This window comes from Mustela nigripes, chromosome 1 (genome assembly GCF_022355385.1).
Source record: "Mustela nigripes isolate SB6536 chromosome 1, MUSNIG.SB6536, whole genome shotgun sequence".
Lineage (NCBI taxonomy): Eukaryota > Metazoa > Chordata > Mammalia > Carnivora > Mustelidae > Mustela > Mustela nigripes.
In genome coordinates this window covers 76471985-76488674 of record NC_081557.1, presented here as the reverse complement: position 1 = coordinate 76488674, position 16690 = coordinate 76471985, and the positions used below count along the sequence as shown (strand labels likewise).

The 16690-nt window shown below is 37.5% G+C and overlaps 1 protein-coding gene across 3 annotated transcripts in view; it reads left to right on the top strand.

The window, feature by feature from the left end:
* JAM3 (junctional adhesion molecule 3) overlaps window positions 1-16690 on the top strand; it is a 133468-nt gene that overhangs the window by 106937 nt on the left and 9841 nt on the right. For all 3 annotated transcript variants that reach the window (XM_059413555.1, XM_059413547.1, XM_059413540.1), the window contains exons 5-6: window positions 15346-15411; window positions 15922-16035. In XM_059413555.1, coding sequence (XP_059269538.1) covers window positions 15346-15411; window positions 15922-16035 — 180 coding nt within the window. The remainder of the gene's footprint in view (window positions 1-15345; window positions 15412-15921; window positions 16036-16690) is intronic.

Genomic DNA, 16690 nt, shown 5'->3' with positions numbered 1-16690 from the left:
CTTTTGCTTATTAATAAAAAATCAGAGCCTATGGTTGTTGTTTACAAAAAAAAGAAAGAAAGGAAAAAAGTGGCTTCCTTCTTGGATTTTAGCTTTGGCTTGCCACTGAGCTGGTGTATTTTCATAATTATTATCAGCTTGAGACTAGCCTCAAGTCGTCTTTTCCTTAATATAGTTGGAAATGTCATATTGTGTGGTTTTGTAATTCCTTTGTCATCTCTGCTCATCTGCAAAACAGCCCTCCAGGACTGAACCCCCATGCCTACATTCTCAGAAATCCTCCATTACTATGCTGGGATTAAATACTTTTGGACTAAAAGACCAAGAAACTTTGCCAGCTATGAATTCAAGCATATTTTGATGCTCAGAAATTTAGATTTTCTGGATTTGGTGTAAAAGGAATTATCATTTTTATATTTTCATTTATTTTACTTTTTCTTCTTCTTGACACCATTTAGTTCTTCTGCCACCTTTCAGTTCTTCTCACCCTCCCTTATCCTACCTCTCCTTCACCTGCCTTGGACCTCATATTGAATTTTCTTGGGATTCTCATTTTTATTATTCTACTCATGGTATTTACGATTAATATATTTCTGGCTTCAAGTCTAAAGCCATTCAATTTAAAACTTAATGTTCTTGGGCCACTAGAAAGGCATTGATCTCTATATAGCAAATATAATAATGACAATAAGATAATAAGTGTTTCTCTTTCTCTATTTTTATTTAGTTTTATTTATTGGTGAAAGAAGGATAAAGTTTCTAATAGTATTTTATACTTGGGAAAATAGGGTCAGATTTCTTGATAGTAATTTATAGTTTTGGCATATAGAAGAACTTTGAAAATGGAATTTTAAGCACAAGACTGTTTACCTCTATATTAGCATCTGTCACCTAGTTCATCTGGTTGAAAAAACATTTGTCAGTTCTGTTTGAAGCAGTTAAGTCCTAGGAAATCATGGAATCCAAAATGCTAAAAATTTCCTAATTTATACTGAGAGCTACATTGTCAGAAGAAACACTGAAAGAGCAAAGACAGTCCTGGGTTTGAGTCCTGGCTCTTTGGTCATACCCTCCGTGTATTACTGACATGTAGATCATCATATTTTATTGAAATTGTGTCTCTCCTCCACTTTGTAGTCAATAGCATTTCCAAAACCTTCTTGTATCTCAGGTATGATTGTTGGGAGGTACAAGGATGAATAAAAATGGCTGAGATAACAAATAAAAAATAAAAAGAGCCATAATGCTAGTTTGGAGTGACATCAGCAAGAGCTCTTGTTCTCCTATAGAAACATTGAAAAAACAAACAAACAGAAGTTGAACCAACTTTGTAGGAGCTTTGGAAACCAGTTAAAGTTTTATAGGAACCAAATAAATGCCCAGTAGAGAAAAAAATAATCTTCAAAATGGTAGGGAAGTTTTTTGACATTTTTACTCACTCCCTACCACAGTCTCTCCCTCTGTCCCCCTCCTCCACTCCCTAAATTGGAGGGAGCAGAACAAACCTTATTTTCAGATCGTTTGATACCTTTATTCTAACTTCTCTGAGCATAACTGAAGGACAGACATCAGGTGCTCATCTTTGTCTCACATAAGTTGGAATGCAGGTCGGAAAAATAGTAGGTACTGCTTGTAAAAGCTACAAGGGGACTATAAACCCACAATTGCTCTAGGAGATTCTGGGTAGAGATAAACAACAGGCCATCTGGGGCTCAGAAGAGAAGCTGTGATAAGACTAGGAAATTAGGACATTCAGAGCAATAGCATAACATCTCAGGTGATCCCTAGACTCAGAACAAACCTAAAGAAGAAAGGGGAAAAGGAGTGCCGCTGTACGGAGCCAGTCTGCAAAGATTTGGGAGAGGGGGCTGTTCTCTCGTGTGTGTGTGTGTGTGTGTGTGTGTGTGTGTGTGTGTGTATGTGTGTGTATGTGTGTTTCAGTTCTTGGCATTCAAGGAAGTCTTTATCAGAACAGGAAATGTCTGTCAGAACACTAGCTGAAAAGAAGCTAAAGGAATCTCAGTGACCATGTTCAAAAAGGAATAGTGTTTGAGGGAAAAAAAAAACATTTGGAACTTTCAAAACAGAGAACAACAGTTTTCAACAATAATTAAACACACACACACACACACACACAGAGCAAACCCTGGGGAAGGAGAATCTGATTTCCTGAATAATAATTTTGTAATAGTGAAATGCCCAATTTTCAACAAAACTTGGAAAACATACAAATAAGTAGGAAAATGTAGCTTATTCAAAGAAACAAAGTGAATGAAAAGAAACTGTCCCAGAGGAAGACCAGACATTGGATTTAGTAGAAAAAGACATTAAATAATTTATCTTAAATATGCTTAGAGAGCTAAGGGAAAAGGAAATCAGGGAAACATTTTTGAGCGTCAGAGCATCAACAAAGAGAAAGAAGTTGTAAAAAGGAATCAGAAAGAAATTCTGGACCTGAAAAGTACAATAACTGAAAAGAAAAATTCACTGGAGAAGATAAATAGCATATTTGAGCAGGTAAAGGAAAGCATCAGTGAACCAGAAGATAGGGCAATATAAAGTATTATTCAAGTCTGGGGAGCAAAAAGAAAAAAGAATGAAGAGTGGACATAGCTTGTATTGTTTTCCTAGGCTGCCATAACAAAATGCCACAGATTGATTGACTTAAACAACCAAAATCTATTTTCTCACAGTTCTGGAGGGTAGAAGTCCAAGATCAAGGTGTCAGCTGGTTTGGTTCCTCTGGAGGCTTCTCCTTGGTGTACATATGGCTGCTGTCTTGCTATGTCCTCACACAGTTTTTCCTCTACATGTACATCATTCTATGTGTCCTAATTTCCTATTTATGTAAGACATAAGCCAGCTTGGATTAGGACTCCTAATAGCCTCAGTTTAACTTACCACCTTTTTAAGGGCTCTGTCTCCACATTTCGTCATATTCTAAGGTACTACGTGACAGAACTTCAAAATATGAATCTTGGTCAAGGGGAGGTAGGTACACAATTCAGCACATAACAGAGCTTAAGAGACTTGTGGGACACTGTCAACCTGACCAACATGTGCTTTATGGGAGTCCCAGGAGAAGAGAGAGTAAAGGAGGCAGAATGATTATTTGAAGAAGGAAGAAATAATGGCTGAAAACATCCCCAATTTGATGGAACAAATCCAAGAAGCTCAATGAAATCCAAGGAGGATAAATCCAGGGGGATTCATTCTGAGACGCATTATAATCAAACTGTCAAAAGCCAGAGACCAAAAAAATCTTGAAAGCAGCAAGAGAGAAGTGAATTATCACTAGGAATCATCAATAAAATTATCAGCTGATGCCTCACCAGAAGTGTTGGAAGCTAGAAGACCGTGGAATGGCATATTTAATGTGTTGAAAGAAAAATACTCTAAACTGAAATTTTTATATCTGGCAAAACTGACCTTCAAAATTGAGGGCGAAATTAAGACACTTTTCAGAAAAGCTGAGGGAGTTCATTATCTGCTCTATATAAAAATGTCAAAGGGAATCCATCAAGTTGAAATGAAGGAACACTAGGCAGTAACTCAAATCTATGTATCTTCATGGGTGCCTGGGTGGCTCAGTGGGTTAAGCCGCTGCCTTCGGCTCAGGTCATGATCTCAGGGTCCTGGGATCGAGTCCTGCATCGGGCTCTCTGCTCAGCAGGGAGCCTGCTTCCCTCTCTCTCTCTCTGCCTGCCTCTCTGTCTACTTGTGATCTCTGTCAAATAAATAAATAAAATCTTTAAAAAAAATCTATATATCTTCAGTAGAGATAATTACAAATATAAAAACTAGTCTTATAATTGTGGTATATAATTCTACAGAATTTAAAAGACAAATGCATAAAGTAATTATATTTTATTGACAAGACATACAACCTGTAAAGATATACTTTGTGTCAATAATAATATAAAGGGAAGGACAGAGTAGATTTTTTTCATACAGTTGAAGTTAAGTTGGTATCAGTTCAAATTTGTTATAATTTGAGGATGTTATAAACCTTATGATAACTGCAAGGAAAATATCTATAGAGTTTACAATGAAGAAAATGAGAAGGGAATCATAATTTGTCACTCCCAAAAAACAAAACATTAAAAAAAAGGCCATGGAGGAAATGAGGGACAAAAAATAATACATACAGAAAGCAAGTAGTAAAATAGCAGAAATAAGTTCATTATTAGTTAGTTACTTTAAATGTAAGGAACTAAATTCTTCAGCAAAAGGCAGAGATTGGCAGAAAGGATAAATAAATAATCCAGCTACATGCTGTCTATAAGACATTCACTTTAGATCTAAACACCAATGATTTGAAAGGATGGGAAAAGATATTCTATGCAAATAGTAACCAAAAGATAAAGCAGACTTTAAGTAAAAAACTATTAAAAAAGACAAAGAATGTCAGTAATAATAATATAATATATAATAATTAGAAACGTGTGCATCAGACATCTGAGCCCCTTAATATATGAAGCAAACTTGACAGGATTAAAGAGAGAACTTGTTCTACAATAATAATTGGAGATTTTAGTGCCCACTTTCAATAATGGATAAACAAGATAGAAGGTCAATAAGGAAATACAGGACTTGAATAACATTATAAACCAATTGGACCTAAAAGACAAATATAGAGCCCTACACTCAGCAACATAGAATACACATTTTTCACAAGTACACATAGAACATTCTTTAGGATTGATCATATTTTAAGCCAAATTAAAAAAATTAAACCATATAAAGTATCTTTTCTACTCACAATAGAATGAAACTAGAAATAAATAACTGAAAGAAATTAGAAAATTCACAGATGTGGAAGTCAACACACTCCTAACCAATGTGTCAAAGAAGTTACAAAGGAAATTAGAAAATACCTTGAGACAAGTGAAAACACAATATACCAAATTTATAGGATTCAGAGAAAGTAGTGCTAAGAGCTAAAACACTTAAGATTTCAATAAAGAAAGATCTAAAATCAACAGCAATGTTACACTATAAGGAACTGGAAAAAGAAAAATAAACTAACCCCCAAACCAGCAGAAGGAAGGAAATGGAAAAGATTAGAGCAGAAATTAACAAAAAAAAAAAAAAAAAGAGAGAGAGAGAGAGAGAGAGAGAAAGAGAAAATAGAAAAACAATAGAAAAAAAATCAATGAAAATAAAATTATCTTCTTTGGAAAAATAAAAAAAAATTGACATAGTTTAACTAGATTGACTAAGGAAGAAAGAAGGTTTGAATTACTAAAATCAGAAAAGGAAGGGGAGGTGTAACTACTGATTTTATAGAAGTAAATGGATTATGAAAGAATGCTGTGAAGAAATAGCCAAACTATTGGAAAGAACCTAGATGTCCATCAACAGATGAATGGATAAAGAAGATATGTGTGTGTATACACACACACACACACACACACACATGCAAGCACAATGGAATACTATGCAGCCATCAAAAGAAATGAAATCTTGCCATTTGTGATGATGTGGATGGAACTAGAGGGTATTATGCTGAGCGAAATAAGTCAGTCAGAGAAAGACAATTATCATATGATCTCCCTGATATGAGGAAGTTGAGAGGCAAAGTGGGAGGTTTGAGGGGGAGGGAAGGAAAAATGAAACAAGATGGGATTGGGAGGAAGACGAACCATAAGAGACTCTTAATCTCACAAAACAGGGTTGCTGGGGCAAGGGGGATAGGGAGAGGGTGGTTGGGTTATGGACATTGGGGAAGGTATGTGCTATGGTGAGTGCTGTGAAGTATGTAAACCTGGCAATTCACAGACCTGTACCCCTGGGGCTAATAATACTTTATATGTTAATAAAATAAAAAAAAATACTGTGAAGAAGTGTACATCAACAAATTGACAAATTGCTAGAAACAAGTAATACTAAAACTTAATTGTTAAGAAATAGAAAATCTGGAGATCCCTGGGTGGCTCAGTTGGTGGTTCAGCCCAGGTCATGATCCCAGGGTCCTGGGATTGAGCCCCGCATGGGCTCCTTGCTTAGCTGGTAGCCTGCTTCACTCTCTCATCCCCACTTGTACTCTCTTCTCGCTATCTCTTTCTCTCTCTGTGTCAAATAAATAAATATTATCTTAAAAAAAAGAGAGAGAACTGGAAAATCTGAATAGATTTTCAACCAGTAAGGAGACTGAATCCATAACCAAAAACAAAGAAAAGCTCTGACCAGATGACTTTACGGTGAATTCTGACTAACATTTAATTTTGTCAAACTTAACTGAAAAATTGAAGAGGGAATACCTTCTTTTTTCTTTTTTTTTAGGGAATGCCTTCTAACTCATTACCCTGATATGAACAATAGAAAAAGACACTAGAAGAAAAGAAAGCTATAGATCAGTATTCCTAATATTGATTAAAAAATGTTACAGAAAATAAAAGCAAACTGAACTACACACCCTGAACAAATGAGATTTGTTTCCAGAATGCAAGAATTATTTAACATATGAAAATTAGTTAAGGTAATAACCAGATTAATAGAATAAAGAACCACATGGTCATCTTAGTTGATGCAGTAAAAGCATTTGACAAAATTAAACTCCCTTCATAATAAAAAAACTCAATAAATTAGGAGTAGAAGGGACTTACTCAATATGATAAAAATAAAACCACATATGAAAAACTCACAGCTAATGTCATAAGTAATGGTGAAAGACTGGTTTCCTCCTAAGATCAGGAACAAGACAAGGATATCTACCTACATTCACCATTTCTGTTCTACATGTTTTTGGAATTTCTAGCCAGAGCAGTTAGGCAACAGAGGAAAAAGTAGAAGTATTCATATTGGAAAGGAAAGAGTAAAATGATACTAGAAAGAAAGAAAGAAAATTATTTCTATTCATAGATAATATGATCTTATGTGTAGGAAACCCTAAAGGTTACATCAAAAGAAGAAAGAAAGGAAGGAAGGAAGGAAGGAAGGAAGGAAGGAAGGAAGGAAGGAAGGGAGGGAGGGAGATGGAGAAAGAGAGAAAGAAAGGGAGAAAAGTATGTAAGTGTGGAGGTAGCCCAGAGCTAGTAACAAGGAAAACAACAAAAAAAGAAACTCCCAACACACAAAAAGTAAGTTGCATTTCGACATTAACAATGAACAATGAACATAGAGAAAAGGAAAATAAGAAAACAACCCCATTTATAATAGCATCAAAAAGAATAAAAAAATAGGAATAAATTTAATCCAGGAAGTAAAAGACTTGTACCCTAAAAACGGCAAAACTTTGCTGAAATTAAAGAAGACATAAATAAATGGAGTAAATTCTGGGTTTATGGACTAGAATATTTAATATTGTTAACAGTACTCAAAGGGATCTACATTTCAGTGTAGATTGGGATTTCAAAATGCCAAAGGTGTTCTTTTCTGAAATATAAAAATCCATCCTGAAATTTATATGGTATCTCAAGGGGCCCTGAATAGCTGAAGTCATGTAGAAAAAGAACAAAGTTGGAGGACTCATATTTCCTGATTGCAAAGCAAACTATGAAGCTACAGTAATCAAAACAATGTGGTAGTGGAATAATTGCAGACACATGAACCAATGGAGCAGAATAGACCACCCTGAAATAAACCCTTGCATACCTGGTCAAATAATTTTCAACAAGGGTGCTAAGACTATTGAATGAGGAAGAGTAGTCTTTTCAAAAAATAATGCTGGGAAAACTAGATATGAACATTCTATATAATGAATTTGGGCTCTTATCATATACAAAAATGACTTAAAATGGATGAAAGACCTAAATATAAATATAAAGCTAAAATTCTTTGAAGAAAACATTGATATTGGATTTGGCAATGGCGTCTTGGGTAGAACACCAAAAGCACAGGCCAACAAAAGAAAAAGATATATTGGACTCCATCAAAATTGAAAACTTCTGGGGCTTCTGGGTAACTCAGTCATTGAGTGTCTCCCTTTGGCTCAGGTTATGATCCCAGGGTCCTGGGATTGAGCCCTGCACTGGGCTCTCTGCTTGACGGGGAGCCTGCTTCTCCCTCTCTCACTCTCCTTGCTTGTGTTCCCTCTCTCACTGTCAAATAAATAAGTAAAATCTTAAAAAAAAAATTAAAAACTTCTGTAAATCAAAGGACACTATCAATAGAATAAAACAGAATGGGAGGAAACACTTGTAAACATATATATATAATAAAGAACTGATATCCAGAATGTATAAGGAACCCCTACAACTCAACAACAACAACAACACCTACTTTTAAAAAAAGGCAAAGGACTTGAATAAACATGTCTCCAAAGAAGATATACAAATAACCAATAAGCACATGAAAAGATGTGCAACATCTTCTAGCTTAGGAAAATGCAAATCAAAATCACAATGAGAGACAATGAGTAAAAAACAAAAATCAGAAAATTACATATGTTGGTGAGGATATAGAGAAATTGGATATCTCTTGGGCATTGCTGATGGGGTCATAAAATGGTATAGCCACATCAGTGAAGTTTAGCATTTCCTCAAAAAGTTGCACATAGAATTACCATATGATCCAGGAATTAAACTTCTAGGTTCGTACCCAAAATAATTAAAAGCCAGGACTCAAACAGATACTTGTACACTATAGTTCAGCATAATTCACAATAGCCAAAAGGTAGAAACAAACCATCTGTTGATGAATGATGCATGGGTAAACAAGATGTGGTAAATATATACAGTAGGATATTATTCAGCCTTAAAAAAAGAGTGAAATTCTGATACATATTACACAGATATACCTTGAAAACATAATGCTGTGTGAAATAAGCCAGACATAAAAGGACAAACATTGTATGATTCCACTTATATGTGGTACCTGAAATAGGCAAATTCATAGAAGGTAGAATGGAGGTTACTGGAGGCTGGAGTTTGGTGGAAATAGGAAGTTACTGTTTAATTGGTATAGATTCTGTTTAGGATGATGAACAAGTTGTGGAAGTGGACAGTGGCAATTGTTGTACAACATCATGAATGTCCTTAATGCCACTGAATTAATTATACATGTAACAGTGGTTAAAATGGTGAATTTTCTGTTACGTATGACAGAATAAGAAAAAAAATTTTTTAAATAGTAATGGTGAGAATGTGGGAAAACTGGATCAGTCATAGACTGCACGTAGAAAACACAGTAAGGACATAAGGGGTGGAACACCATGTCTCACATTCAATTCAGATGTCTTATTGATATAAAAATACCACAGTCAGTAAAGAGAAAATCTTTGTCACTCTGACTGATTTTCTCTATTCACTAACCATCAATTGGGTAGGAAAAGCAGATACTCTGCCTGCTGCTATGGTTTTTTAGAGAGCCCAAAAGCAAAACCTCAAAACCTTCATGTTCAATGAAATGTCAGAAACATGTAGACCACTGCCAAATTATTCATGATCACGTAAGTGTTTTCACTACATACTTTGATCATGAATGCAGTTAAGCCAATTGATTTTTTAACTTATATATTCACTGAAAGAATTCAGGAAAATTTATATAACATTTTTTATTAACTTTAAATAGTTCTTAAGTATCTATTTTTTGAAATATCATAAATATTAATACCTTAAAACTGTTCCTTCACTTTTTTTTTTTACTGTATCCAGTGGATTCCAAATGCCCTGTTATTAAAACAAAACAAACTTTGATCATGGAAGTTTCGAAATTCAGATTGGAATTTTGAAAGCAATGATTTTTTGGTACAGCCAACTCTGGAAAACAGTTTATGAGTTTCTTAAAAAAAAAATCTAAAACAAAACTGACCATGCAACAACATACAGTGGGGCACATGTACTTTTGGGCCTTTATTCCAGAGGAAAGGACACATGTTCATACAAAAACCTGTAACACATGTTCACAGCAGCTTTATTCGGAATAGCCACAAACTGAGAACAACCCAGCTATCTTTTAATGAGTTAGTAGTTAAACTGTAGTACATCCGTACCATGGAATACTACTCAGCAATGGAAAGAAATGAACTATATATAGTTAAACCGAAGTTGGATGGATATAAAGGGCATTATGCTGAATGAAAAAAGTCATTCTCTGAAGGTCACCTACAGTGTATTTCCATTTATATATATATATTTTTTATATGTTTCTAAGTGACAAAATTATGGAGATGGAGAGCAGATTAGTGGTTGCTAGGAGTAATGGATATTAAGGGGGTAGATGTGACTATAAGGGGTAGCATGAGGGCAATCTTTGTGTCGTGGAATAGTTCTGTATCTTTTTTTTTTTTTAGTAGTTCTTTATATTGCAGTGGTGATTACAGGAATCTTTACATGTGATAAAGTGACATAGAACCATATACGTTTTTTTTCTACAAAAGTGGAGACATATACATGTCAGTGTTCCAATTTTGATATTGTGCTATAATTATGTAAGGTGTGACCAATGAGGGAAACTGGATGAAAGATTTACTGAATTTTTTAAAAAGTACTTTATTTTAGGGGCATCTAGGTGACTTAGTCCATTAAGTGCCTGCCTTTGGCTCAGGTCATGATCCCGGGTTCTGGGTTGGAGCCCTGGAGTAGGCCTTCTGATCAATGGGCAGTCTGCTGCTTCATCTCCTGCTTGTGCTCTCTCTCTCTTTCTCTTTACCTGAAAGTAATAGAGAGTGACAGAGAGTACAGAGGGGGAAGAAATGGAGAAGCAGGCTCCCCGATGCAGGGCTCAATCCCAGGACCACAACCTGAGCCGGAGGGAGACTCTCGACTGAGCCACCCAGGTGCCCCCAGAAAAAGATTTTATTTTAGAGAGAGAGAGCACGAACGAGCAGGAGAAAGAGCAGAGCAGAGGGAGAGGGATAAGAAGAATCCACACTAAGCACGTGGAGGTCGATCCCACAACCCTGAGATCATGACCTAAGCCTAAACAAGAGCTGGAAGCTTAACCGACTGAGCGACCCAGGTGCCCCAGATTTACTGAATTTTAATAACTACATACTGAAACCATAATATGCTTAGGACTTAACCACACCTGCCTCTAGAGGGGAGTCTTAAATTTGGTTAAGACGTTTTGAATACAGAGAGACAACTATACGTATCTTAGATCGTTCTAAGTTCAAGACTCAATAATATATTCCTAGGCAGGATGAAGAAGAGAGTGACCACATTATAGCCCTGTGAGAAAACTGAATTCAACCAAATGATTTTTTGGAAAGCTCAAGTCAAGGAAATCCAATATAGAATACAAAAAAATGCACCTTGATTTATTCAGCAACCACTTTCCAAGTACCTACTAAATATCATTCAGTGTTAGAATTGAAGATAGAAAGATGAGTACACCTAATAATATTTATTCTTTTATACTAGAATGTAAGCTCGATGAGAACATAGGTCTTTATCTGTTTTATTCACGTCTGTAATGTTCAGGCCAGTATCTGGCATATAATAGGTGCTAAATAAAAATTGCTGAATGAATGGATTCTCCTAAAAAGCCTTGAGTCTGATAAGCCAAGATTGGAAATAGGGACAAGAGCATGTGATAGATGCTATCATAGATATGCTGCCTTTTTCTCCTTCCTTTTCCATCTTTTTTATTTTTTTATTTTTTAAAGATTTTATTTGTTTATTTGACAGACAGAGATCACAAGTAGGCAGAGAGGCAGGCAGAGAGAGAGGAAGGGAAGCAGGCTCCCTGCTGAGCAGAGAGCCCGATGCGGGACTTGATCCCAGGACCCTGAGATCATGACCCGAGCCGAAGGCAGCGGCTTAACCCACTGAGCCACCCAGGCGCCCCCTTCCTTTTCCATCTAAAGTGGTATCTCTTCATGAGTATTCTGATAGTACTGGGTTCAGTGTGTGCACAGTTAAACTTTAGCAGTCACCACTTCAGGGCTGGCTTCTGGACCCCATTTCCCATCTGGTTCTGTCAGAATCTTACCTTCAAGCAGGGGTAGTTACTCCAAGTTCCAGTGAGTTACTTGCGATACCTTTAAGAGTTAGGTTTGTTCCAGGCCTCATAGCACCGTTCTTTTACACAAGTTATTGCTATTCAGTTGACCCTGGGACAGCATGGGGCAAATAGGTGCCGCTTCCCCCCCTCCCCGCACAGTTGAAAATCCTGTAACTTTTGACTCCTCTGAAACTTAATTATTAATAATAGCCTACTGTTGACCAGAACCCTTACCTATAACATAAACAGTCGATAAACTAATATTTTATATGTATTATATCCTGCATTCTTATAATAAAGTAGCCTGGGGGAAAGAAAAATTTTAAATCATAAGAGAAAGTACATTTACAGTACTGTATGGCTATTTATTTTTTAAAGAATCCTCCAGGTGGGGCTGGGACAAGGGGTGGTGGCAGCAGGCCTGGCCCCAGGGGGATGATGTTCTACAGCTGGTGGTCTCTGCTCAGTAGTGGTAGCAGCTGGGCGGCCTGGAAGTTCAGTACAGTTGACCCACCTGCCTGGATGTATACCGCTGGCTATAACCATCAGCAGCTTTGGAGACAGAAGGAAGAGGGACTAGAGGGACTCAGGGCAGCCCAGAGCCCGGCACACAGAGGACCCTCTGGGCATGTTCTTCCTCTTCCTCTTCAGCCCAGGCTCCTGTCTGCCAGCTGTGGGCGCTCAAACCGACCACCCTGTTGGCATATGGGCCACCTGTAGCTCTGTCTGGTACTGAGGCTTCCCTGGGGCTGCTGACGGCTCCCTGCGGGCCTCTCCTGTGTTCTCAGAGGGTAGCAAGTATGACTTTTGTGCCAGTCACCTTTGATTCTCCTGAGGAGACTGGGGTGGGAAGTTGTAAATAAATACTGTGTGGTTTTTGCTGTCAACCCTTAAAAACCCACCTGTAAGTGGACCTGTGCAACTCAAACCCGTGTTGTTCAGGGTCATCTGTATTTTAAAGTGGGATCTAGGCTATTGGGGAGGGTTAAATGAGGCATGTAGAATGTTTATAAGTTTAAGACTTGCTTAATAATAATAATAATAATAATAATAATAATAATAATAAAGGCTTATTTAAGAATAGAAGGAGAACTCTGAAGTATAGGACTCTCAGCATGGGCCTCCTCAGCTCAGGCCTGGCTGTGGTGAATCCTCATCTGGGCTAGAGTTTCACTTGCTTGTAGTGGTCCTCTGTTGTTTAATCTTCTTGGGACAAACCATCTTTCAGGATTGGCACAGAATTCCAGGATTGCCTATGAAACTTATCCAGGGTAATTGGGCTGGAGAGGGTCTGGCAGAGCCTTCATTAAGGAGTACAGAGCATTCACCTCTTTGCTGCAGAGTAGAGGGATTAAAAGAGGTGATCATTTCCATTATCTGAGGCTGTGTTACCTTAGCTTCTTTTAGATTGTAAGAAGCACATTAGTTTACTTCACTGTAGGGGTTTATTATAAAAAATGTGTCTCAGTTGGCCTTCGTGAAAATTCGACATTGTCGCAGTTACGAGAGTAGCTTTCCTGTTATATCCTCTTTGTTCTCCAGTTCACTTGTTACCAACTATAGTGTTTTAACCATTTTGATAAGTCAGTTAATCCTTCCCTCTACTCTTCTTCCACTCTGTTTCTCTGGTGACTATGAACTCTCTAATGCATTCTTCATTTCTCTTAGCATCATACTTCTTAAAGGAAAGTGGCAGATTGGGTTTGTCTAGTTGTTTATTATCCAGTTATTTGAAGCTCTCATGAGTTACCTCAAAGGCCCCTTAGATGGCCTCTGGGTTGGAAGGTGTTTCCTGATCATAGTCATTTGTAACTAGAGTTTCAGTGTCTCATCATCTAAATTATAGTTATCTCACTGGAAGAACTGTTTGTGGTCATTTACTTAGAAGGAACCGGTGGGGCCTTGGTAGATACTTGAAGCATCATTTATTAATCTTTCTCAGTGGTCATTGGGAGCTTTTGGATTGAAGGAGAAGTAGAAAGTGCTGCACATACATACATGGGATATGTTTCTGGTTCCCAAAAGGAGTAGCTCAGGTTAATCAATACAAAATAAAATTATTTTTACTTGTCCTGGTTCACTAACCTTTTGTAGAAGTCAGTGTTCTAGAAATTAATATCAACTCAGGTATATGTATTATATTTCTGATTTTCATCCCTGTTAGTAAATTTTTATGGCTTTTGCTATAATTAATGAAGTCTTACTAAAAAAGAAACAAAGGATCAAGATGTATACTGGGATTGTACACATCACTGAACCATTAAATAAGACTTAAAAAAGGGAAAGACTGGATTGTTGTGACATGCATCCCACCTAATATACAAGGAGTTAGCTACTCAGGAGTACATGTCTTTCTGCACTTTGTCCTTAGCTGGGATAGTAAGCTAAGATCCAGAGACCTTCATGAGGGTTTTGTATGAAGGCCCTCTTTGGGGAATGCATATTTTCCTAAAGGCCAGGTGGCTGAAGAATGAGATTTTGTGGGTGGTCATTGTACCTTCTATGTCTTCTCCAAGAAAATAGGTAAGACGTTAGAGACCATGATAAACTGGTTTTAATGTTTGTTGAAACATGTGGAGAGTCAGATGCTAGTTTTGAAAGGGATTACTGTACAGTTGGCATGTCTTGATTTTATCAGTAGCTTCATTCAATTTTGCTTAATGAAAATTGTTATTTTTCTCATTTTACCAAAAACTAGTGAAAAAAAATTTTTTTAAGATTTTATTTATTTATTTATTTTAGAGAGACAGTGCACGTGAGCCAGTGCAGGGAGGTGCGGAGGGAGGGAGACTCCTGCATGAGCGGGTAGCCCTACATGAGACTCGATCCCAGGACTCTGAGATCATGACCTGAGCTGAAATTAAGAGTCAGACATTTAACTGACTGAGCCACCCAGGTGCCCCCAGTGAAAACTTTGTAATGGATGGGAATCACTGGGTTATATGGTTAATAGAGCGAGGTGGTCTCTTTGCTGGTTGATATCTATACCAGAGAATGTTGTGCTATCCTGAGGGGGAACATACCAGACCATGAGTCTGGGCCATATCAAATCCACCAAAGGTGCCATTGCTGTGTTGGAAGCTTGGAGGAGAGAATCTGCAGGATGCAGGAAAGACAAGGCCCAGGTGGGTCTGGTTGAAAGACGTTTACAGGATTAAGAATGGCTCTGCGCAAGAAGGAAATTCTTAGAACTCTAGCTCCAGGGTGGTTATGCTCTAGATCTAAATTCTCAGAACTCTTCCACTCAGTTCATCCCAGTGAGGTTAGACTAAGAAAGAAAGTTGTCAACTTGCTTTATCTAATAGACTTTGTTTTGAAATATACTATTTTTCTATACTCTGTGGTTAGTGATTGTAGTCTACCTAGAAGGGGAAAAATCTGAACTTGATTGGAGGATTCTCTGCTATTTTAGAGTTGCATTGTCTCTAATTTTACTTTATTTATTTTTTCCTTCAGGTTGCTTGATTGGAGCCGTGAATCTCAAATCCAGCAACCGAACCCCAGTGGTACAGGAATTTGAAAGTAAGTACAAGGGAGACTACTAAGAGAATGGGCACCATCTAATGGACATTTGGTAGTCTTGCAGCCTACTCAGGACAAACACAGCACATCCATACAGTGCCCAAGAGATGTTTGGGTGGGTGGCTCTGTAGCAGTGCATTTGATGTGCACATGTGTCAGTGAAGCCCTTTTCAGCAGGCCGACAGGGAACTCTGCAGGTTTTATATTGGCTAGAATCAGATTCCTGCCCTGGTTTTGTACATATATAACAAAGAACTTCCTTATATACAAGCAGAGTATTAAGGCCTTGCTAATCACCTTTAAAAATTTTTCTGGCTAAAATTCATCTTTTCTTAGAGTCATTTGGAACTTGAAGATAGATTTTTTAAATGTACATTTAAGACTTCTTTCAAATTAGAGATAGCTTGCAGGGTTCAGATATACAAGTGATCATAAAATTGTTTCCCATTCTGTAAGAGTTCTTCTTCTTCTTCTTCTCCTTCTTCTTCTTCTTTTTTTTTGGCTCATTAGGTGTGGAATTATCTTGTATCATTACGGATTCACAGACAAGTGACCCCAGGATTGAGTGGAAGAAAATTCAAGATGACCAAACCACATATGTGTTTTTTGACAACAGAATTCAGGGTATGATTCTCTAATCCCCTCCTTTATTCACAGGGCCCAGACATATACTTGTGCCCAGAGACTTTCCTCTGACTGGTCCTGCATCTGTATCCAGGATTGGTTTGTTTTTTGTTTTGTTTTGTTTGTTTCACTTCTGAAAAATTCAAACATGGAAAAGTAATGAGAGTAGTCTATTGAATCTCCCTGTCCCTGTTACTCAGCTTCAACAAGTATCACCTCATTAGTTATGATTTAAATCTATCTGTAGCCCATCCTATTGTGCAATGAGAGTGAATGCTGTCCTATGCCATCCTCTTATCATGGTCCCATTCGTGATACCAGCTGCATGAGTTAATCAGAAGGATCACAGGGAACAGCAAGGAGATAAGACAGGTATTTGCTGAGCACCTACTGTGTCCCAAGCTTCCTACATTGAGAAAGCATTTGCTAGAACAGACATCAGCATAAGGTATCTCTGATCACATGAAGTAGGAGCAGGGCAGCTGGTGGGGGAAGCTTCCCAGAAGTGGCATCTAGGCTGAGCTGTGAAGCTGGTTATCCAGGCCAGATGGTGATGGGTGGGGTGGAGGAAGGTGTTGGGCAAGAAAGAATGCTCTGCATATAGACGTGGAAGCAAAAGGCAGGTTGGCTTAAGGAAACTGCAAGTTCTCTATCA